General features: G+C 41.2%; 1 protein-coding gene across 2 annotated transcripts; it reads left to right on the top strand.

The window, feature by feature from the left end:
* Window positions 1–1,043: 1,043 nt before the first annotated feature.
* On the top strand, window positions 1,044–20,621 carry GET4 (guided entry of tail-anchored proteins factor 4). 2 transcript variants are annotated; one of them, XM_032770998.2, is made up of 10 exons: window positions 1,174–1,379; window positions 8,620–8,698; window positions 9,479–9,560; window positions 9,871–10,005; window positions 10,564–10,713; window positions 12,312–12,450; window positions 14,574–14,714; window positions 14,798–14,873; window positions 16,124–16,196; window positions 19,246–20,621. In XM_032770998.2, the coding sequence occupies exons 1-10, from the start codon at window positions 1,219–1,221 to the stop codon at window positions 19,332–19,334; spliced, it is 1,125 nt and encodes a 374-aa protein (XP_032626889.1). In that variant the 5' UTR covers window positions 1,174–1,218; the 3' UTR covers window positions 19,335–20,621. The 2 variants fall into 2 exon arrangements, with proteins under 2 accessions (XP_032626890.1, XP_032626889.1); XM_032770999.2 differs by lacking the exon at window positions 9,871–10,005 and having other exon boundaries at window positions 1,044–1,379.
* Window positions 20,622–24,373: the final 3,752 nt, after the last annotated feature.

The following is a 24,373-nucleotide window of genomic DNA, read 5'->3' as shown; positions in this document are numbered from 1 at the left end:
ACAGTCAAAAGAAAAAAAGTCCCATGGAATTACATCATGTAATGGTAGACAACTAAAAAGTGACAAGTTTTTAAAGTGCTTAATACTAATGCTAGAAGTCTAATATTAAAGATGAGTGAACTAGAGTGTCTTGTATTAAATGAGGATATTGATATAACAGGCATAACAGAAACCTGATGGAATGAGGATAATCAATGGGACACAGTAATACCAGGGTAACAAAATATTTCTGAAGGACAGAACAAGTCATGCTGGTGGGGGAGTGGCACACTCTGTGAAAGAAAGCATAGACTCAAATGAAGTAAAAATCTTAAATGAACCAAACTGTGCCATAAGAATATAGCAGTAGGGGCTATATCAGAGACCGCCTGGCCAGGACAGTGATGGTGACCGTGAAATGCTCAGGGAGAACAGAAAAGCTATTAAAATAAAAAAATAATGGGGGATTTCAACTATCCCATGTTGACTGGGTACATATCACCTCAGGAAGGGCTGCTGAGATAAAAGTTTCTTGACACCTTAAATGACTTCCTCTTTGAGCAGCTAGTCCTGAATTATGTATAATTATATTGACAAAACTGCCTCCACACTGATGCCCTGTTTAACTGGCGACTAACCCACATGTTGGAGAAAGTTTGGTTTTGTAAAAGATTCAGCAAGACTTGAGATAAGGCGAGTTCACAATACACCTCTGCTCAGACCCTGTACAGATCCCCCGCAAAACCAGGCCTGATGTCCCTCATATTCCTAAGGCAAAAAAACCAGGTTAAATTAATAGCAAAGCATAAGGGCACCCAAACAGGCACAAGCGGGCTAGGACAGGCTCCTCTGCAGCAGCCTTAGCCAGCAATCCTGACACAGAAACCCAACCCTCCCTCCGGCTGGGAGGGCTCAGCCTGGATCTCCCCAAAACCCACACCCCTCCGCATCCACCCTCCCCCTACCCGTCAGCCCACGCTCTCCACCCACCTCCCTCATAGCGATTACCGCTCCGCCCCCATACCCGCCTTCCTCCCCCGCCCGACGCAGAGTCACGTGGTGTGGCGTCGCCACCGCGAAGCTGTGCTGCGGGCACTGGCCCGTCCAGGCTGCCGTCATGCTCGGTGGGCGGGGCTGACGGAAGCCGGCCCGGGTAGAGAGCAGCAGGGCCTGTGTGTAGCAGGCAAGTGCGGGGCCGGGCCCGTGTCTCTCTCCGCCTCCCCTCCCCCCCCAGCATCGATGGCGGCGGCGATGATGGCGGCAGCGGAGCAGGAGGCCTCGAAGGGCGGCGGCGGGCGGAACCGCGGTGGGGTGCAGCGGGTGGAGGGGAAGCTCCGCGCCAGCGTGGAGAAGGGCGAATACTACGAGGCGCACCAGATGTACCGGACCCTCTTCTTCAGGTACAGCCCGGCCCGTTCCAGAGCCTTCCGCCCGCGCGGCCTGCCCGTCTCCTACTCGCCAGCTGATTGGGCTACAGGGGGGAGGGGCTCCCCGTGAAGAGTAGCGTGAAGTGCGGGGGGAGGCGGAATTGAGGGGAAGGGGGGTGCGGGAGGAGTTAGAATAATTCCCTCTCCCCGCCGCCCCAGTTCGTCCTTTCCCGTCGGGGAGGAGGGAAAGTGAGGTTGGAGTCTGGTTTGGGGGGGAGGGGGGCTCTTGGCTGGCGGGGGAGAGGGGAGTGAAGGGGGGGCTGGAGTCTGGTTTGGGGGGGAGAGGGGAGTGAAGGGGATTGGAGTCTGGCTTGGTGGGGGGAGAAGAGCCCTTGGCTGGTGGGGGAGAGGGGAGTGAAGGGAGGTTGGAGTCTGGTTTGGGGGAAGAGGGGCTCTTGGCTGATGGTGGACGGGGGAGTGAAGGGGGCTGGCGTCTGGCTGGGGGGGGAGGGGAGTGAAGGGGGGCTGGAGTCTGGCTTGTGGGGGAGAAGGGCTGTTGGCTGGTATGGGGGGTGAGGTGCCCAAGCTACATATATGTTCATGGGGTGGAGACTGGCATTATAGTGCCCTGAGACTCCTTGGCCAGCAAGTCTGGAGACTGGTTCCCGATCTGTAACCTCCTTGAGGTTGGGGCCACCCATTGATGGTGGGGTCTTGTAGTTAATGATCATGGGCCAGTCTCCACCTTGAAGTGATTTGTCTGGGAGGTGAGGCAGGTCGTGACCTAGCTCTTCACCACCACTCTGCTGTGGCATGATGCGTGCTTGACCTTTTGTGGAAGGTCCACACACAGACCTGTAAATTGTGGGCCCTTTGGCTCCCTTATATAAATGGTCCCATTATTCAACTTCTCCCCTTTTTGTAGTCCATTGCTTCACTAGGCTGTCATCACACCAGTCTAGAGAGCCCCAGGTGATCTCAACAACAATTAGGCCCAAAAGCAAATACAGCTTGGTTTTTCATTCTCTTTTCCTTTTCTGGCTTTTTGGCACTGCTTATAGACTTGCCTTGGAGCAAGCAGGATTGGAGAAAAAGATTCCTTACTCATTTCTTCATACCCTCTTTCCCCCTGTTATGCCAATTTGCTCCAGCATCTTGGCATCCTAAGGCCAGTCCTGTTGGTAGGGGTCTCCTCTCTCTAACCAATGGAAAGAGGTAATGATCAAGGTAGTGTTGCATCATTCTGTTGAGGTGCATAAATGGGTTAGTTACATTATGCCCCTTCCACCTTCTCAGCTGCTTTCATTCCTTTTTAGGGATGTTTAAACTTAAAAGGATAAGGTTACATTTTAAGAAGGATTAAAGAATGAGTTCATGAGGAGCAGTTTCTTCACAGAGTTATGTAAAGGTTGACTATATTAAAACAAGCTGCCGAAGGACTTAATTAATATTTGCTAAAGGACTTTGAGATTCCCAGATGGAAGATAGAATAGTAGTACAGTGTGTTAATATTATTAGTGTGACTGAATTAGTAGTTCTGCAGTAAAGCTCATCCTGGGTGAAAGTTATCATCTGGTGGTAACATAGGTGTATCCTTAGAACCTGTAAACTCTTCTTTTACTCCAAAATGTTTTCCTTCTAATTAAAAGTGTCATTCATATGTAAAAGTACAGTGTGCAAATTTCTTCATACCTGTCATAAAATTACAATTTGAATTTAAAAACCAAAACAAATATTAATTGTTTAATTAAAATACACAATGAAACCCCCCATTTTAAGAGTAAGATGATTTAAAATGTGTCTTAAAATGAATCTGCAGTGTGAGGGTGTGTCTCCAAATGGGTTGCTTGGTAGGTCAACTTTTAATTGCAGATCAGATGTAATTCTGGTTTTTGGATGTCCTGATTTTAGTGTCACTGATTTGAAGACTCTTTAAAATGCATTGATTTCTCACCATGTTTAGTCAACATGGAAATTTAAAAAAAAAGGCAGATACTACTGCACAACTCCATTTTGTGCCTTGCCTGTTAATGAGTAATGTAACAGGTCTGCTTCATGGTACAGTATTTGTACTGTGGTATTACTACTTTGAGTACAGGGCTGCTGTAATCTTGAATTGTCATCTATGGTGTAAGACTTTATTATTAAACGCTCTTTTGCATTTAATAGTAGTCCGAGTGACAGAGACTAAATAGTACTTAGATGTTTAAGGGTAACAATACATCTCCAAATACTTCTGTTGAAACAGTTGTCAGCAGAAATCTATCTTGAATTTTGTTGCAGAAAAGTTTAGATTGTGACAATGTTTTTCTTTCTTACACAACTTGTAACAAGCAGTCTCTTCTTTCCTAGTAATTTAAAATGCAGTAACTTGCATCCTGGCTTGAACCCACTGAATTAATTTAAAATGGGTAGATCAGGCATAACACAAGAACAAGGAGGCATTCAGTGAAATAAAAAAGTGGTAAATTCAAAAATAATAAAAAGGAAATATTTCCCCATAATAAGTCATAATTAAACTGTGGACCTTGCCACAGGAAGTCATTGAGTCCAAGAATTTATCAATATTCAGAAAGAGATACCACTTAGGAATAACAGGAATATCTAGAATTGTTATAGTTAGTGCTAATAAATTTTGGAAGAGATACTAAACTTATGGTTTAAACCATTCCCTAATAGAGATTAGGATGAGATCTAATGAGGGTGGACAAATTATCCATTTCTCCCTGCTTCAGGATTTTTACACTTTACTCTGAAGCATTGATACTTGCCACTGTTGGAGAAAGGATAGATGGAGCTCGGGTCTAATCCAGTATGGAAATTCCTATGTTCCTATGAATGTATGTACTTGGGTCTCATTATTATTGTAGGTGCTGACTGGTTCAAGAACATCTAGGTTTCTGACTGTTGAAATTTCAAGTCAGACTTCCAGGTTTAACTTCAAGATGGTAGTCAAATTGGCTTACGTTTTATTAGTGCTCATGGACACTTTGTTTAATCTGAGTAAGCCATCAGGGTCTCGTTTACAGAAATGTTTTGATCCATTTTTACATTTCCCTGCTCCCACTCCACTGTAATCTATAATAATGGTGAATCTTATAAAAGATAAAGAACAAGAAGTATTATCAATTTAATTAATTAATTGACATGCCAGATACAGTGCTACTTAGTTTCCCATGTTGCTTTCTTAATAACTTCACTTGTGATCTGGAGAGTGACTATACAATATCATGAAGTGAGACATTTTTGAAAGATTTGAAGGCTAAATTTGTCTTAGCTTTTGTAATGTGCTCATTTCATATCTGAATAAATCTGCACATAGAATTCCACTGTTACTGTGCAAATACACACCGCTTATATCTTGATAAGCGTAATGCAGTATATTAGTTCTATCAACACAACTATTTTTTGAACAACTTTCATTTTAAAATGGCATTATTTTGTTAGTGTCCTGTCTTCAGAAGAAGGAAATTAACTGAGCTTTTGGCAGACACTGGATTCCTAGCATTTATAGTTGTATGCTTTAATTGCAGTTAAAATAGACTTGTAAGAAGCTGCTTTAAATAAATAAAATTACTACAAACTTAAGTGATTATATTTTCCGCAACTAGTCATAGGCGTTTTCCTGATTTTTGGTCTTTTACACCCCAGGCGGTGACCTTGAAAGGCAATGCTTTGGGGGCAGTGGAATAGGAGCAAGGAACTGAGGAAGAACCTTGTATTGTTGAACTATCCATATTAATGGATCTCTAGAGTTCACTTAGCAGGAAGGTGGTGTTACAATGCAGTTTGCTTTTAGGAGGAGGAACAGAGATATTCCTATTGGAAATAGGTATTTTGGTCCTGTCTGGCCAGAGGGAACATTGTAACAATCAGTTTAAGAAATAGCAATTTCTTTTTTTCCTTCTGATTTATGTATATAAAAGTAACAAACAGCCATTATTCAAAATATAAATAGCCAAGATTGCAAAATCATCACACATGAAACTATTCATCCATTCAGTAAACCAATCCCTGCTATACAGTAAAGTCCATAAAAAGTCTGTATAGAGGCAGTCGGATAAAGGTAATCTTTTTTTTTTTATAAACTAAAACAAATAAACAAAATCGCACAAGCAAGCCAAGGACCAGAATAATTTGGAACACATAGTATCATCAAATAAAAGTGAAATCACTGGAGCATACAATATATTAAAATTCTGGAAGTATTGACATTTGAACAGTGTCAGCCTCAGAAATTTAGCTGAGAGAGCAAAAAAAATCTTAGCTCAAAAAGATACTGTTTCTGTTCTTTTATCTGGCTGGCTGGCTGAAAGATCAGTGGGAATCCAGGAAGGTCAACTTTGGTCTTGTCTACACTGGGCAAGTTTCTGCGCAGTAAAGCAGCTTTCTGCAGTGTAACTCCGGAGGTGTACACACTGCCAGGCCACTTAGGGCATGACCACACTTGCAGATGTAGAGCGCTTTGAGTTAAACCAGCCTTCTAGAGCGCAGTAGGGAAAGCGTTGCAGTCTGTTCACACTGACAGCTTCAAGCACACTGGCATGACCACGTTTGTGGCACTTGCAGCAGCATTGGGATTGGTGCATTATGGGCAGCTATCCCAGCATGCAAGTGACTGCAGCGTGCTTTTAAAATGGGAGGAGTGGGGTGGAGTGTGACAGTGTGTGTATGTCGGGGGGGAGAAAGTGGGTTTTTGGGGGCTGAGAGCATGTCAGTATGCTGTCTTCTAAGTTCAGACAGCAGCAGACCACCTCCTCCCCCCGCCTGTCTCTCACACACAGCATTTCACAGTAATGGCTTACGTGCCGGCTGTCAGAAATGGAGCTTTGAAAGGGCATTTCTGCATTCCTACAGGAGTTCAAAACAATGACTAGAGTGGCCACTTGAGTTAAGGGGATTATGGGGCGTTTCTGGAGGCCGGTCAGAGCACAGTAACGCAACACCTTGTTCACACTGGCGCTGCAGCGCTCCAGCGGGGGCGCAACAAACGTTATTCCACTCACCGAGGTGTGATATTCTATACAAAAACCTTTATCTATAGAGAGTGGTGGTGGTTGTGACCAGGAGATTTAATGACAGCAGTGTGGTACTAATCACATGGCCTTATAATGGCAATTTTGGAATGAAGGATGGTGGTGGTTTTTTCTCACTTTGAGTTTTTAACATTCATTTTTAAATGAAGAAGCTAGAAGCTGAATTGTTCAGCAGTTGGGTTTTGAAATGTGAAGTTTCTAAGGCTATGTCTACCCATGCGGACGTAGAGCACTGGGAGTTAAACCAGCCTTTGGAGACAGCAGCAAGGAAAGAGCAGCTGTATGTTCACACTGTGCTCCTTGTGACTGTGGAGCATGTCCACATTAGCAGCTCTTGCAAGGCCACAGAGAGCAGTGCATTGTGGTAGCTATCCCAGCATACAAGTGGCTGCAGTTGCTTTGGGAAAGGTTTGCAATGCCTAATGGGGCAGGCACAGCATCACATGATGCAGGGTTCCCAATCCCATTGTTCCATGGGCATCCTACTAGATTGCCAGCTGCTTTTCAAATGAGGGGATGGGGAGTGGGACGGAGTGTGATGTGTGTATGTGAGGGGAGAGACTGTGTGTTTTGGGGGGCAGAGTGTGTCAGCATGCTATCTTGTAAGTTCAGACGGGGGTTGGGGGAAGGGGGAAACCTGACATCAGTCCCCATCTCTCTGTCTCTCTCTCTCTCTCTCACACACACATTCTCCCTCCCCCTCCACCCCCCCAGCAGGAGAATTCCACAGTACTGGTGTGCTTTGTGTCCCGGAGCAGATAAGCCTACGGGATGTCAGAAACAGAGCTTTGAAACGGGATATCCGCATGCCTGCAGCCGAGTTCAAAACAATGACCAGAATGGCCACTTGAGTTCAAGGGATTATGGGACATTTCTGGAAGCCAGTCACAGTGCAGTAATGCAACACATCATCCACACTAACACTGTGGCGTTTCAGCCAGGGTTCAGAAAGCTTTATACTTCTCATGGAGGTGGATTGCCAGGAGCACTCCAGCTGCGGGGTTCAGGCATTCTATGTGCCTTGCCAGTGTGAACACCTCAGGGCACCCAGGGCTGATTTAATGCGCTCCAACTTACAGTCTTAGGCCTTCTCTACACTTGCATTTGCTGTCTATGTAAATGGGTGAAAGTGACTGCTCAGATTTTTTGAAATATTGTGTAGTAACTCTTTCTGATTGCTGTCAGCTTTGTAGATACTATCAAAGCTTAGCTAATTTGGCTCTACAGAGGATGGTTGCACTTCTCATGTCCTCTTGTGTAGCAGCCAAAAGTGGTAATCAGGGAGACTAGAAGAGAGTGAGGAGAGACTGGGGAAGAGTTGAGTGAAGATGTCTCAGAAGCTGGGAATGAGCAACAGGGGATGGATCACTTGATGATGACCTGTTCTGTTCATTCCCTCTGGGGCACCTGGCACTGGCTACTGTCAGAAGACAGGATACTGGGCTAGATGGACTTTTGCTCTGACCCAGTAGGGCCGTTCTTATGATATGATGTTTGTGATGTGCAAGCTTGTCTTGTAATGGCTCAACTGTATGTACAGTGCTGTATACCATTTATACTGAAAGCACTTTAAAGTTCCATATATTAATTGATGTAATAGGACATGCTGGAGACTTTCATTTATTATTCGCATAATACGAATAATTGTCTTGTGCATCATACCAGACTTTTGGATGCTGTCCCACTTTCCAAAAGAGTAAGAATATTAGCTCAGTGGCTTGCGCATTGGCCTGCTAAACCCAGGGTTGTGAGGAGGCGATTTGGGGATTTAGTTGGGATTTGGTCCTGCTTTGAGCAGGGGGTTGGGCTAGATGACCTCCTGAGGTGCCTTCCAACCCTGAATTTGTTAGGGCAAAAGTGGTAATGTGATGTTCCAAAGTTCTATTACAATTCCTTGTTTTCATATGCTTATAACTTTTGATCTGTTCTCCTTTTGGGACTAACTTATGGGTGAGGACCAGGAAAGGGAAATTATTATTTTTTTAAATATTTATAATAAGATCCATTCATATGCTATATGCTTTCTATACAACCAGCTTTATTGTAGCTTTTACTTGTCTATACATTGATTTTCAATACAAACATACATCTTTGAAAATAAATCTTTGTGTCACCTTATGCTTCAAGTAGTATTAAATAACTTTCAAATTGAAGTGATTTTTTTAGTATATGTAAACCTGTCACTTAATGATACTTTATCTCAAGAATTTTTTGCTTTGCTTTGTTTTTATTTGCAGGTATATGTCCCAAGGCAAACACGTAGAAGCAAGAGAACTGATGTATTCAGGGGCACTGTTGTTCTTTAGGCACAGCCAAGTAAGAAATCCTTTTATTTTTTCCGAATTGTTTGAAGATTAAGTGGTGACTCATTTAGTGTTAAAGTTTTGGGCTTATAAGCAGTCTAGAGCTTGTCTACACTAGGACAATCACGATCTTAGTTGATTTGTCTTTTCTGATTGTCCTAGTATAGACAAGCTCTAGACTGCTTATAAACCCAAAACTTTAACACTAATGAGTCACCACTTAAAGAATTTTGTGAAAAGCAAATTTTCAGATGGAACAGGGACAATTAACCCTGTTCCACCCTCACAAAAAGTAGTAGTAATTTAATAAAGTAAACTGAAAAATGCATGAAAATACCTATGTTAAAGCACATTAAACCCTTGTGTGATGTTATTTAATTCACTTAATTCTTCTTCAAGGATTTGATTAATTCATCTTCACTTTTATGAATGTCCCCATGGAGACAAGTTTTTATTGTGGGAAGTTGCTATGTAGTCTTTTCCCAGTGCACGAGTCCTGTGTCTTTTCTGTGTAGAGATGAATTGCATCACTTGTAGAGACTTTGCCATTCATGTGTGTCCACACTGCATTTGCAGCCTAAGCCAGTTGTGCTGTATTTTCATGCAGGTTTTCAGTTTACTTTATTAAATTACTACTACTTTTTGTGAGGGTGGAACAGGGTTAATTGTCCCTGTTCCATGTGAAAAGCAAATTTTCAGAAAATTCTTTAAGCATTTTCTTGACCTTATTCTAGCAGCTAATGATAGCTTCAGCACTAACAATACATTTCTTGTTTTTGTGCACATTTTGTAGCAAAACAGTGCTGCTGATCTGTCCATGCTGGTTTTAGAGTCCTTAGAGAAATCGGACGCAAAAGTAACAGATGAACTACTAGGTGAGATTATCTCATTTGTGTTTAGTTTGACAGAGTTCCAAGTGTATTTGCAGTTCAGAGAAATTTGTGTTATCAGAAATGTAATGTTCTCCTAAACCTTCAATCCCTTTCATTGTGCCATGAGTTGTGGGCTCCTGTTTTGCTAAGGGGCTAATTTAGTTCCAGAAGTGACATGCAGACAAAATTGCTGGAAAAATAATGGATTCTCAGTAATTGATGTGGCTCTAAGCATACGGACATACTTTGAGCAAACATCACTATGTTTTGTAGGTGGAGCATGATTTTTGGCATTGTCCTCTCCCCAGCACAGGAGCGACAAGTATTATCAGCACAGTAATTGACCTCTCCGCCGCTTTGATGGACAGCGGCTTCCTATCCAGTCAGTGTGGTGATCTGTGCATTGCCTGCGGGTCGGCCATTTTGTCAAAGAAACTTTGCTTGTCGGGTAAGCGTGCAGTTCATAAAGCCCTTCTTCTGAGCTGCCCAGCTGGAAATCGCATGAAGAGTCCCTTCCACATCAACTGCTGTTCTAGGGGCCTGCAGACCAACTGGAGAATGGGATAGGGAATGCACTTGGTTTCCGTAGATCCAGTCTGGCATTTCACTCCGGTCCTCCGACAGCCCTGCTCCTAATTACAGGCTCCCATCCCTGACACTTCTTTTGACTGGTGTGCACCTTCCTAACTGAAGCCTTGTCTCCTCACTGGAACTCTCTGACAGCAAAGGAACATCTGTATTAAGCCATGGGACACGGGAAGCTGTTCCTACCTAGTGCCAGTTACTAGGCAAGGTATGGTTTCTGGCACTGCAGCGGAGAGGTCAATTGGACGTTACTGATTTACAGATTTAAGATTGACTTTTACACATGGAAGTACATTGTTCAGTCACTCATTTAAGAAGAACAACTAATCTTTCAAGATGGTTTTTACAAAAGTTTATTGATAACAGGAGAAACTTTGCTACGTACCTGGTAATGTTAATTGCATATTTGTATTGCTTCTAGAAAACTTGGCAAAAGTGTTTAGTTTGATGGATCCAAATTCTCCTGAAAGAGTAGCTTTCGTGTCTAGAGCACTGAAATGGTCCAGTGGTGGATCAGGGAAACTCGGTCATCCGAAACTACATCAGTTATTAGCCATCACGTTGTGGAAAGGTAGGAACAATTGCCTTTGCTCATTTTTGTAACACTGAGATTTTAGAAATCTTTTAAGATAGTTATATCAATAACTTAATTTTCTTAGGGATGAAAAAGAAATATAAATTTGTATAGATTGGGTTTGTTCTTTTCTTACTGTATAAGTTAAAATTTTGCTTGATGAACCTGTTGGAGAGCAGAGCACAGAGTGAGGCTTCCATCTTGTGCTGTAGTAAAGCCAGGCTAGTCACAAGAGAGTTTTACAATCGATGGTATCTTAGTTATTTCAGTGTCTGCTTTTTTTAAAAAAAATCCTGGATAAACTCACCAGAGACAGTTTCAGTGCATGGCAACACTTCCCAGTAGTCTTTAGGTTTTTGATTTAGTGTCTACATGAAATTGAACTCTGACCATCAGGCTTACTTTAACATAACTAATTTCAGAGCCCTTTTCTTGAATTTATTGTGGTTTCATTATGCGTGAAATCAAATGTACAATGTGATAAGAGAGAAGTGCATAAAACTCTTATTTCGGTCAGAGATGATGCATGAATTTAAGGTGTGTTATATACAGCCCATACAAACGTTAGTTTGAGAATAATTGAACAAAAAGTCACTTTCTCTGATGTCCCATGAGTCTCTGCTAACACCAACATACTAAGTCAACTTTCTAACAAAACAAAATCAGACCTGCTCTTCTGCAGCTCTGAAGTCCTGATGTTAGTCAAAAATAGTAAACTTTACCCCTTGGTCGAAAGTTCAGACTGCCTTTGTTTGATGTGCCGTACTATTTCTCAGTGATATAATTGTGAGAGTTATTGGTTGGCATTTGATGGCTATTGTTGTTGTCAGCTGCCGAGTGAGAATATTTCTGAACATTAATGTTGGTTTCTCAATGAAGCTCCAGCAGGAGTGTGGACGTGATGAGCGAAGGAAACAGCAGGTACTTAAAATAGAGTGTGCTCGGACTAGAGCAGATGACTTGCTAGCCATCCATATGTGTTCTCTTAGGTCATATCTTTTGAGACTTTAATTTGAAGAAGGCTGGATTATTAAAATGGGACTTTCGGGTTCAAAATATAATTAATATCATGACTGATGTGCCATGGCCATTGGCTAAAATACAGCTTTGCCTGAAATGAAGTTCTGGTAAATTTTTTTATTTCCTATTAACTTTTGCTACAGTATAGAAATAACTCAAGTTTGACAGTTGGAATGAGTCAGACTAAAATTAGGCGAAACCTCTTCTCCACACAATTCAAGGTAATGGCATTGGAGTTTGAGGTGAAACTTCTTGCCTCATCATCTCACTACAGGTGGTAATATATTTAATATGCTGAGGGTCAAGATTGTAATTTTGTGTATTTGAGGAGTGAGACCGATTTAGACGGGGAAGCAATGTCTGAATACAAACAGTTTTTAAATATTACTAATTTTAAATGTACTTAATTTATTTGAAATGGCCATTTCCTTATATTTGTTGTATATACCCATGTTTACATAACAGCCCTCATGACACATCTGTTTGGAAAAGAAACAAACCTACCAAATGTTCTTGAATTTAGCATAACAAACTGATTTCTTAACAGCCATTTTCTTTTTGTCTTTCTTCTGTAGAGCAAAACTATTGTGAATCTCGGTATCACTTCTTGCACTCCACAGATGGCGAAGGATGTGCTAATATGCTAGTAGAATATTCATCGTCCAGAGGATATCGCAGTGAGGTGGACATGTTTGTAGCTCAGGCAGTCTTACAGTAGGTGTTCAACATTTATTTGTTATAAAAGTGTTTGCTGTGCAAAGTGTTGGATTAAACTATTTGCATTCTGGGGTCTGGCCTCAAGCCAAGTAGGGTAACTATAAGTTAAATATATCTTTTTGCAAAAGAAATTGTAAAAGTGAATAAAGTTTTTTAGTCTTTTGTGTAGTTAGTGAGATGGAAAAACTTTGTATATTGATTCAAAGATTGTATGTGACCCACTCCCACAATTTATATATGTGTGTGTGTGTTTAAAAAAAAAAAATTGACAGTGACAATATGAAAGCACACTAACTATTGGGAGAACTAAACTAATCCATCTGAATCTGAGAGTAGCATCCTCATAATTAAAGTAAAAGTTCTCCTTTTAAGAGGTAGTATTAGTTCCCTTATGTTAAAAATGAATTTGTAATCCATTTGTAAGATTCCCTTCTCTTCATAATACCCTCTGAAAGGCTGATGATGAAATATGTCCTACTCATTATTATTCACGTAATGGTGGTGCCCAGATCATTGCACTGGGCTGTGTGCAAGCACAAAAGGCTGATGTGGTCGTTGCCTGGGAGCTTGCCATCTAAGAACTACTTTTGTTTCATCAAGCACATTCAGTGGCAATGTAGGGTACTTCAGTGAGTGGAGTTACTGCCAGTTTCCTAAGATCATTAAAGTATTTGTTTTATAGGGGGAAGGAATACATATAATTATGCAGGTTTACAAACTGATAGTCAAATACTTTGATTTACTAGCCTGGACTGTGTCAATTTTAACTCTGTTTTAACTAACACACTCTGAACATGAGCAGATCGCAGGTTGCCTACCTAACTGCCAGTAAAAATGGCTTCCCTTTCATCTGTCACCTCTAATTTTTTTATTATAAGCCTCTTATATGGCAGATTGGGCGGGTTGGAACAGTAGTTGCTTTTGTCATGCTGAAACACCTCTCAAGCCTAGTCTTTCTGCTTTTACTGTAACATTCTCCAACCTGTAAACTGGAGCAGTCCCTTTATGGGTTTCCAGTACAGGCAGGGCAATTACATGTGTTGAAAAGCATTTATAAAGGTACATTCTGCCAAGCAGTATTTATGCAACTAAATCTTTTACTGACCTAGATGTATAGCTAGAATAAATCTTACAACATATGTGGATTTATCATAAGCTATAATCCTATGCAAAATTGATGTTGTAACTTGAGCAGTGAACAATAATAATAATTAGTAATAAAAAAAAACAACAACCCACAATGTCTAATGGTTCAGGTACAGAGGCTAATACAGAACTGAAAATTAAGTCTCTCGTTACAGCCCTCTCAATATTTACTAGCATTTACCACCTGAGCACAAAGTTCCCAGTAAGTGTGCGGGTCTTGGAAAAACTATAACTAGAAATAACTTGGCATTATTCAAGAATCAGATGATCTTGGTCATCAATCAGTTCATTAACTAGTGACAAATTCTGTTTGAGAGTCTGACTTTATTTACTTAAGATAAGACTGTTAGACACAATATGGACAGAATTTGTTTGATGTACTAGCACTGAATCAGTACCAAGAGTAGAAGAGAAATTTGTTTTGTCATTCAGGATTAACAGCTGCACACCAAAAGAGGGGGGTGATTATTTTGGATATCAGGAAAAATGAGGTATGCGCTGAAATTAAAATTTATTTCCATGGGATAAACTTTTGGTCACAGTAAAGACAGTTCCAGTTAACCTGAATTATGCATAAAAAGTAGCACCTATTATAATTTTTCATGAGCTTCTGATAGAGGTTGAATAAAGTTGGATAGAATCATGTCTTCCTTTAGCTTAACTTTCTCATTAACTATTACTATCTAAGCTAACAGTGTGACTCTTATTAATTTGCAAATGCTTCTAGTGTTCTTTGAAGTCGTTTAACAATTTTCTCCTTGGCTGATTTTAAGTGGTTGCTAGAGCTCTTTATTTTCAGTTAATAGAGCTTCTATTATTAACTGATCTATCGAGCCTGATGTGGCTTTTTAAGTTGAAGTTATTGTAGATCAGAGTGAACGTTAGACTTTTTTTTCTTTTTCTTAGTTTAAAAGAAATTCGTGGGAGCTCCCAAATACAGTTTTTAACATCTATTTTACTGCTTCCTCTTTCAGATTTCTCTGCTTAAAAAATAAAACCAGTGCATCAGTGGTTTTTACGACATATACACAGAAACATCCTTCAATAGAAAAGGGGCCTCCATTTGTACAACCATTGCTAAATTTCATCTGGTTTCTGTTACTGGCTGTTGATGGGTATGATTTTTTTATTACTTTGATTTTAATTAACTTTTTCATTTTGTGCTACGATTACATTTTGTGCTTTGTTTCCTTTCTAGAGGAAAACTAACAGTATTTACAGTATTGTGTGAACAGTATCAACCTTCACTGAAAAGAGATCCTATGTATAATGAGGTGAGTTATCAGTAGTTAGTTGTAACACAGCCCAGTAGACTAGATTAAATAATGCCTTTTCAACATAACGCACACACGTGCTATATTGTATTGGGGTGACCAGATGTCCTGATTTTTATAGGGACAGTCCTGATTTGGGGGTCTTTTTCTCATATAGGCTCCTATTACCCCCCACCCTCATCCCATTTTTTCACATTTGCTGTCTGGTCACCCTATATTGTATAGCCTAATAAAATGCAACAGATGACTTTTTGTCAGGTTTTTATCAAATGGGATTGATACTGTGCAAACTGTTTGTCACTGGAACAATCTGAGGTTTAGACAATTGCCTTTTGAGAAAGCAGTTATGGTAATTCATAAATGTAAAGCACATTGTCTCTATTTTTTTCAAAAACATTTGTTTCTCTGCAAATTGGAGAGAGAAGTTGTGTTGCTAGAACAGGGGTGGGCAAACTAAGGCCTGGGGACTGCATCTGGCCCTTCAGGCATTTTAATCTGGCCCTCGAGCTACCTCTAGGGAGCAGGGTCCGGGGCTTGTCCTGCTCTGGCATTCCAGTTGGGGACTGGGGTCGGGAGCTTGCCCCCCTTCTTGCGTACCATGGCTCCACGCGACTCCCAGAAGCAGTGGCACGCCCTCCCTCTGGCTCCTACACATAGGACAGCCAAGATGCTTTACACGCTGCCCATGCTCCAAGCGCCGCTCCTGCAGCTCCTGTTGGCTGGGGACCACAGTCAATGGGAGCTGCAGGGGTGGTGTCTGCAGACAGGGCAGTGTGCAAAGTTGCCTGGCTGCACCTCTATGTAGGAGCCAGAGGGGGGACATGCCGCTGCTTCTGGGAGCTGCTTGAGATAAGCGCTGCCTGGAGCCTGAACCCCTGACCCCCCCGCCCAACCTCCAGCCCATATCCCCCTCCTGTCCTCTGAACCCCTTGCTCCCAGCCCATATCCCCCTCCTGCACTCCCCCCCCACACACCCTAACCGCCTGCCCCACCCCAGAGCCCCTTCTGCACACTGAACTCCTCATTTCTGGACCCACCACAGAGCCCGCAGCCTCCAGCCGGAGCTCTTTCCCCCTCCAGCCCCCCAACCCCCAATTTCATGAGCATTCATGGCCCGCCATACAGTTTCCATGCCCAGATGTGCCAAAAAGTTTGCCCACCCCGGTGCTAGAAAATTATAGGGTTTGACTTTTCTTATTTAGATACTGTGACATGTATAAACAATTAATATCTGTTTTGTGTCATTTCAGTACCTAGATAGAATAGGACAGCTCTTCTTTGGAGTTCCACCCAAGCAGACGTCATCCTATGGAGGATTACTAGGTAATTTATAACAATGAAATGTCTATGGATACAACGTCTAATCTTTCTGGAAATAGTACCAGTTTATGGACTATTACTCACTCATTGTATTTCTCCTAATTTATTAAATTATTTTTAATTTATGTATAGTGTCTTTATGACACAAGTAAACATAGATAAAATTAGTCACCAATATAAAATTAATCAGTTACACTTGTAATGTAATGGATATGAAGTTTGTAAAATCCTCCCTTTGGTTAAAAAAGGGAAGAAATGGTATAATATCCCTATAAATATTAAATCTGAGATAAATAGTAAATTGCAAAGTAAACCCTCCGGCTGAAATTTATGCATTGGCTTAACTTGAAGCATATGAGTATTCCTATTAATTTCAATGGGAATATTCATTTCTTAAAGTTGAGTACGTCTGGAAGTATTTGCAGAACTGGGACCTTAGAAGTCTACGATTTTTCAAAGTAAGTAGTGTTTGTCGTAAGTGTTTGTTTCTGCATGAGGAATCAATATTAATGCAGTTTTTTCTACAAAAGTCTTATTGGAAGAAGAAATCAAAACATCAGTTACTAAGTACTATTCACGTTTTGTTTTCCGCTGTGATTTAAAAAGCGCAACACATTGATTCACATTTATATTTAAAACATCATTGACTACAATATTTTCCCATAAAGAAATAAATTCTCCCTCAAACTTCTTTGGCTTATAATAAATACGTGTTTAATTCCTTTATCTGGTACCCAAAGTTTAGTAAAAATATCACTATTGTAATTGATCCAGTATGTAAACAGGCTTTCAGAAGTTTCCATCTGTGAGAGTGAGATGGAGGGCATGCAAACGCTATGTTATAAACCACAATTTTGTTTCCCAAGTTTCATTTCTGTATTTAAGGCAGATGCTACAATATACATCTGTTCTGCCATTCAGTGCTTTCAGCAACTTTTCCAGGGTTAACGGAGGCAACTTCAGTAAAAGCTGGAACCTAAAAAGCATGTCAATAATCAATCACTCTGATATATCTAAAAACTTGTAATTTCTCAATGTCTTTTTAGGGGCTGGTCACTAAAGTGCTGATTGTCCTCAAATCCCACTGAAGTTAGAATTCTCCATATTTTATTCCTGAAAGAATTCTGTGCCCATGGGGGGCATGGGTGCAGAATTCATATGGCCCTCCTATTTCTGTGCCCCCCACGCAGAAAAATTGAAAAGAAATCTGGGGGGGGACGACACGCATCTCTTCCCCAGCAGCCAAGGCAGTGCTTCTGTTCCAGAGGCGCAGATCGCTGCAGGGGGAAAGGGGCTCCATGTGTGTGCCTACTGAGCCTGGCCAACAAGAGAGAGAGACTGTCCCTCTCTCAATACTGCCGCTTGAGGGGGTGGAGGAGGGTAGGTCCAGAGCCGGCGCTTCCATTGAGGCGAACTAGGCAATCACGTAGGGCGCCAGGATTTTCGGGGGGCGGCATTTTGCTGGGGGGGGAGGGGTAACAGGCGGCTCCGAAGGACCTGCCGCAGTCATGCCTGCGGACAGTCCGCTGGTCCCGCGCGGCTCCAGTGGACCTCCCGCAGGCACGGCTGCGGCAGCTCTACTGGAGCCGCGGACCAACAGACCCTCTGCAGAAATGGCTGCGGCAGCTCTACCGGAGCTGCGGGAGCGGCGTGCGGGGCGGCGAAATGGCTGTGTGCCTAGGGCGCGAAAAACTCTAGCGCCGGTCCTGGGTAGGTCTTTTTGTTGTTCAGGCGGAAAGCTCTGTCCCCGAGGCAGAAGTGTAGCACCCTGCCTGCCTAGTAAAATGTAACTTCTTGAGAACTGAAAAAAACACTTAAATATTAGTATCATATTACCGAAAATTGTTTTTATGTTAAAGAAAATAGCTTTTGTGTAAAAAAACAAAAAAAAACAAAAAAACAACACTTTTTTTGTTTAATGTTTCTGTTGATTGTTAATTGATCTCATTCTCTGAAGCAGAAATGTAGCAACCTGTCTGCATAGTAATGTTGTTGTTAGTTAACTGTTCCCATTCTCAGGGCAAATAAAACATTTACCAAGCAGTCAATAAAATGTCAGGACAATCAGAACCAAACCCCTTTCCAAACTACCCGGCTAGGTCCAGAACAATGATGAAGAAAACTGTATGACTTTCATGTGTGAAAGTCTGAGCAATTTTAAAATGACATTCTACACTCCCCCCCCCCCCCCCCACCATGTTTGGTGTTCTGTAATGCAGTTTAAATGAAAATCCAGGATTATAACTGGAATGCAGGGTATTAGTTAGCAAGTATTTCTAATTTAACTTCAGTGTGTTTAGGAAATGCTGAATAGTTATTGTGACTTTTTTCTGTATTGTGCTTTAAATAGCTTACCAAAACAATTGAAACTAGTATGATTATATTGCATTATTTTGACAAATAAAATTTGCAGAATTTTGCATATTTTTTGAAGTTTGGCGCAGAATTTTGTGGCGCAGAATCCCCCCAGGAGTAATATTTAGACAATGTGTCAGTTGGAAAAAGTAGGTTTCAAAATTAATGTAAATAACTTCACTGCTTATATGGTTTTTAATTTAAAAATATATTGATTTGTTTTGTTTGTAAATGGAGACTCAGATGCTCAGACTTTTTATAGAACAATGTTTGGCTTCAACTACAGCTCTAGTTTTCTAGTCCATTCTAGTTCAGATTTTAAAGTGCTCTAGCTCGCTTTGGCATGCAGTTTGAGATGATTACTGTGGTTTTCTGTAATTACTTTTTATTAATGATAAAATGTTTTTCACATGCAGTTTTTAACAATTGGCCTTGTTTTTAAAGAATGATTAATTCTGAAGTATAAGTTTTTCATATAACAGTAAGCACCTGCATAACTTAAAGGGACATAAGAAACACAGATTGGGCCTGCAATGTACACTACTGTGAAGCTGCTGTAATTTGAGGAATACCTTTTTAACTTCTATATTTATATTTTTAATTATCCACTCCATTACAGTAATGAACTTCAGAATAAAATAGTTTACTCCACCAGTTTTCCAAAATTAAAATTTAACTATCCTGTATTTAATTATAGGAAATCTTTTAAACAGTCTGATGGGAACTGGGGAAGATGATGATGCAGAAGATGGTCAAGAAGATAGCAGTCCTATTGAACTTGATTGAATTTTTTTTCATTGGAGCTGCATGAATTTGGCAATTTGGTAACTCAAAAGACAATTTCAGAATTTGAGTCCTGCAATTGTTTCTCAACAACTAAAAGGGTTCCTCTGTTCTGTTAAAGAAGGTTGCTGAAATGTTTTATGATGTTTGGTCTATATTATTTATGTAAAAAGAAATAGCCAATAGAACTGATTGGAATGATTGTTATCAGACTTCCAATATGCTGGCTGGTGGCTTTGATTAAGATATATAGTCTTCTACAGTTTCAAATGCAGTATTCCCTTTTTCACAACAATACAAAATAAAGCATAAACATTCGTTTGTTGCTTTACATTTTTAAACCAGTTTTGTTTTAGTGTATTATGAAAAATGCTTGACCTTTGCTGTCACAAAGGAATGTCTTGAAAGGCAGGGTAAATAGTTATATAGCTGATCTATAAACCCAGTGCCAAAAGTATTTCAAGGCAACCCAGAGTGGGTGTAATTAAAGGTGCACATTCAGGAAACTTAAATACCACACACACATCCCTAAAATTCATTCCTGTCACAGCAATTAGTATAATTTGCACACTCCAGAACAATTCTGTGTATCTAAAATCAATCTCCAAATTACACCATTCTGATACAGATGTTCCTTTATCAGAGGATAGGTGAGCAACCACTTATAAGAATGGATCATTGAATGTAAATGATTGGATGCTAATTAGACCAGAATTTTTTAGCCTTGTTGTTTTATACATAGATATTCAGCAGCTAAAAAACCTCCTCTAACATATTAGTTTTTTTCTTTTAGAATGGAGTCTTTTAGGTAGGTCTGTAATAGTGTGTAAAGGTGACAGTCTGAGGTTTTGTTTTAGTAACAAAACAAAACCACTCCTTTTTTTTTTTTTTTATTTGCTAAAAGCAGCACATGGAAATCTTTGAAACACAGTTCTATTTCCAGAAAGGGGATACTGCAAAACTATCAGTTCTTTAAGATACAATATTTATTTTTATTGGGTGGTTGATTCATTTAACACTTTATGTAAAAAATAATAACCACAAGCTGTGCATTAGGCATAATAATTCTTGTCTCCTTTCAATGCAGTGCACCACGTGATAGCTCTATGATTAAAAGATGAAATCGGGGAAACACTTTATTTTTTCACATCTAAAATAAAAGGCTTAGATTAATACACAGTGATCATGCATGGGGGGAATAATACATTTTTATTTACTGTAAAAAAAAATGAATTTAAAGGAGGACTTTGTGTTAATTGTTGAGTATTAAATAAATACTTTATACTGGGATCTGCAGCACTGTTGCTTTTTGACAGTTTCACAACTGGAGGTCTCATATTTTTAAGGCATTTTCCCCTGACATAACCATTGATTATGCAGTTCTCATCTTAGGCTTTGGATAACTTCTGCAGTTTTGTCTTGCTTCATACCTCCAGAAGTCAATAGCTCTTAGTTCAAACTAGTTCTGGGATATGGTTGCTACAAGTACAAACTGACAGAGTTCCTCAGACTGTGTCAGGCAGTCAATAGGAAGTTTGTATATTCATGCTTTCCAGCAGTCGAGCTCTGCTTCTCTAACCGCTTTCCTCCTCCTACCTTGATTAGAGTTGGTGCAATGGGAAGCAACCCTACCTGTTTGGTGGCCTTAGATGGCAGTTTCCCTTCTGTTTGCTTAATCCTTTTCATTTGCTGGAAGCTTAAATGTATTTCTCTGAACAACATGGATCAGGAGAAGATCCACAGTAAACCCTATATAATACCACAGGTTTCCCTTAAAGAAGCATTCTGGGTGACCTGGGAAAAATGCTTCAAACCATAATCTCAGGTGCCAGTTTTTGCTGACTCAGAGATGCAGCCCATAACTGTCTGAGGTAATTGGCTCTATGAACGGATCTAGGGACACATGTTGTGTAGCCTCCTGAAGCCCACCCTGTACCCCTCATTTGCAAACAGTGTACCGCCTCTTGGAGATGGAACTCCTCAACATATCCTGAACAATCCAGAGTTCTGGACAGTATACCTCGGGTAACTTTACCAAAAATAGAGGGAGTGGATCTGCGCTCTAACACAGAAGCTTAGCAGTGACCCCAGTAGTATTAAGGTGGAATAACTTCCCAGTGCATGGACAATCGGATGTCCTCCTAAGGCACTTGTGAAAATCCCACCCAAATGATTTTGGGATTTTTAATGCTGGGATGTTGTTACATGCCGATCAGTTATATTTAAAGCAAGTGTCTAGTTTAAGTGAATTTATTGTCAAGTGCAGAGGGAATAATTGTAGGAGCTCTTTCAAATACGGAATAACCGGGATCCCAGTTTCCTGAGAAACAAGTCTGAAAAGCTCTGAGCCTGCAAAGAGATTCGTGGAGATGGGCTTCTGCAGTGCCCAACTGAGGTTAATGGGGCTGTATGCATCATTTGGTAGGATTGATTGGTGCTTTAATGAATAATTTTTATGGCCCCCTGTCTACTATAAATTATATAGCAACACTCCTTGTGCAGCAGAGCTGCACAATGTTAAGTGGTTATGAAATCATTTTGTGTTGTGACAGGAGTACCAGTCATGCAGGGATTAGGAGGGGTGTCTTTTTGGACTGTGTAGCCCTGGGAAGAGGGGGTTGGAGGAAGAGTGGCTTGCAGGGGGAAGGGGGCACGTAGAGCAACATGAGGAGCAAAAAAAAATCTAACACTTCTGAGAGAAATCAACTGCCACTTGGTATTCCATGCAAGGCTCCATTCCTATGGAGTTTAGGTGCTCTGCTGGGTGGCCACCATCTCCCATTGCTCCCCAACCAAGACCAAGTGCTTTGGCCCTTTCTGGCCACTGCCTCTGAGATGATGTCATAGAGCAGGAAGGTCTTTTTCTCATTTGCTCTTCTGAATTGGAAAGCTCATTTTTCTGCCCCCTGCTTTGCCCATTCCAGGCCAGCAGTGCAGAACAGGTACAAGAAACCCAGAGAGCCTTACTCTGGCTGTTGTTTTGCAGTGCTTTACCCCCATCTAGTGTTCTCATTCCCAGTGCTGTTTCATTGGGTGGAATAAATGCATCTAACTACTTGGGCTGTTGGAATGAACAACTTAGGAATGACAGAATTTGAAATACACTAGTGTACATCAGCTACAATCACCAGTCGAGAGCAATGCACAATTGTACACGAGATGCTCTCAAACTTCAGTTTTTGTCTACGTGGCAAGGGTATTACAGACCAGCAGCACCCGCTCCATATAAAGGTTAAAACTAGCTTTACAGTAAAAACCCACTACCGAAGAACCCCACCCACCCATACCTAGCTTTCTCCAAAGTCTCTCTTGTGTGTGCCCCCCCCCCCCAGTATAATGCACGTGACTCATTTCTTCCTAAGATAGACTTCTAAGAAGGTTTTGGGGGTAGAGGGGCAGAGTTATGGTGAATTACTAATGTCTCTGTTGTTGATGTCTTGAAAATGTTCCTAATGATTTGTCTTGCCATGTCTCCAAATACCTTCAGCTGTATTTTCTGGCCTCACTGTGGAGAAATATACTTAGTGTGGGGGGAGGAGGGAGATATGGGCGGAGTTTGGTGTGAGTGTAGGGGGAGTGGGTTTCCAATGGGAAGTTGCAGAACACATGGTACATCTACACTTTGAGCTGAAGGTGTAAACTCCAGCTCAAGGAGACACATCCATGCTAGCTCTGATTAGGGTGACCAGATGTCCTGGTTTAATAGGGACAGTCCTGATATTTGAGGCTTTTTCTTATATAAGCTCCTCCACCCTCCCTCCTGATTTTTCACACTTGCTGTCTGGTCTCCCTAGCTCTGATTGAGCTACTGTACTAAAAACAGTGTAGTTGTGGCAGTGGGAAGGGCTAGCCACCCTGAGAACAATTCCATCCAAGCTACTAGGTGCATACCCTGAGCATCTACCCCCTCACGTGGTCAGTATTTTTAAAAAAACTTTTTATTAAGGCACAGCTACAATATAGTATGTTAATATTTTATTGTATAGTACTCATTCAGGATCAGGTTAATATTCCAAGAACTGGATAAACATTCTGGGCTTGCTGACTAGGGATCCAACCTCCTCTGCTAAAAAGTGTAACCAAATTTCTCAATTTGGAGCTTCTCTTGTGAACATACTTGGTGTGAAAGCTTTTTCATTACAAGGACAGTCCATATTTTACTATACAACACTTCCAAAGAAGTCACATTTTTCCAAAATGTGCAGTATAAAAGCTTGCGACTAACCATAAAAAAAAAAAGAACAATTTGTCCTGTTTAAAATGTAGATCCATTACTGGAGCATTAAGTAAGAAGGTTAGGGGGTCTCTAGGAAGTTGTCACTTTGCCAGAAGATGAATCTTGCTAATAATTTCCTTCCAATACTAGTTAATTCCTGGACACAACCTCGTCACATGTACAGGTGTGTCTATACGCTGGCATGCTAGCTGGATCAGCGCTATCATGCGTATGTCTCTTGTCCAGCTGAAAGTTATGCTTCCAGCTTGAAGTGCCCATAAAGAGTTGATGAGGAAATGCAGAGAAAGGCAGGAAATGAGTAAACTAGAGCCTCATTAGAGTAGGGATCCTATAAAGGAGGAAGAGGCAACTCCTCTAGCCCAGGGAGGAGAGAGAGTCAGGAGCACCTGAGGAACTGGAATATTGTCCATCTGCTTTACACAGGTTGCCCACATAACATGATTGCAAGGGACTTAGTGTTTCATTTTGCCTAGCTGTGGCCAGCTACCCTTTGTCTGGTGGTTTTTCTCTCTTTGGATCAGACTGAAGAAAGCTGGGTTCTGACTCCTATTGCGTGGGCCCTGGGCAGGGAGTGACTTCTATGATCCTGCTTGTTTTTTCCATTCCCTGAGAGTCTAAGCCAGAGTTGCTTTCACATGTGTGCAGAGCAACATTGAAAATTACTTTAATCCCTTTACAGACATAGATATGCTGCTCCTGACTCCAGGCTCAGCTGCCGGACCAAGCCAGCAATGTGAGGTGGAGGCCTGTGAGTGGTGGTATTCCCAAGGGCAGCGGTTCTGAGTAGGGGTAGGGGGCAGTGAGA

This window comes from Chelonoidis abingdonii, chromosome 9 (assembly GCF_003597395.2).
Source record: "Chelonoidis abingdonii isolate Lonesome George chromosome 9, CheloAbing_2.0, whole genome shotgun sequence".
Taxonomy (NCBI): Eukaryota; Metazoa; Chordata; order Testudines; family Testudinidae; genus Chelonoidis; species Chelonoidis abingdonii.
Note: the sequence above shows the minus strand (reverse complement) of the source record. Positions and strands in the feature narration are given on the sequence as shown.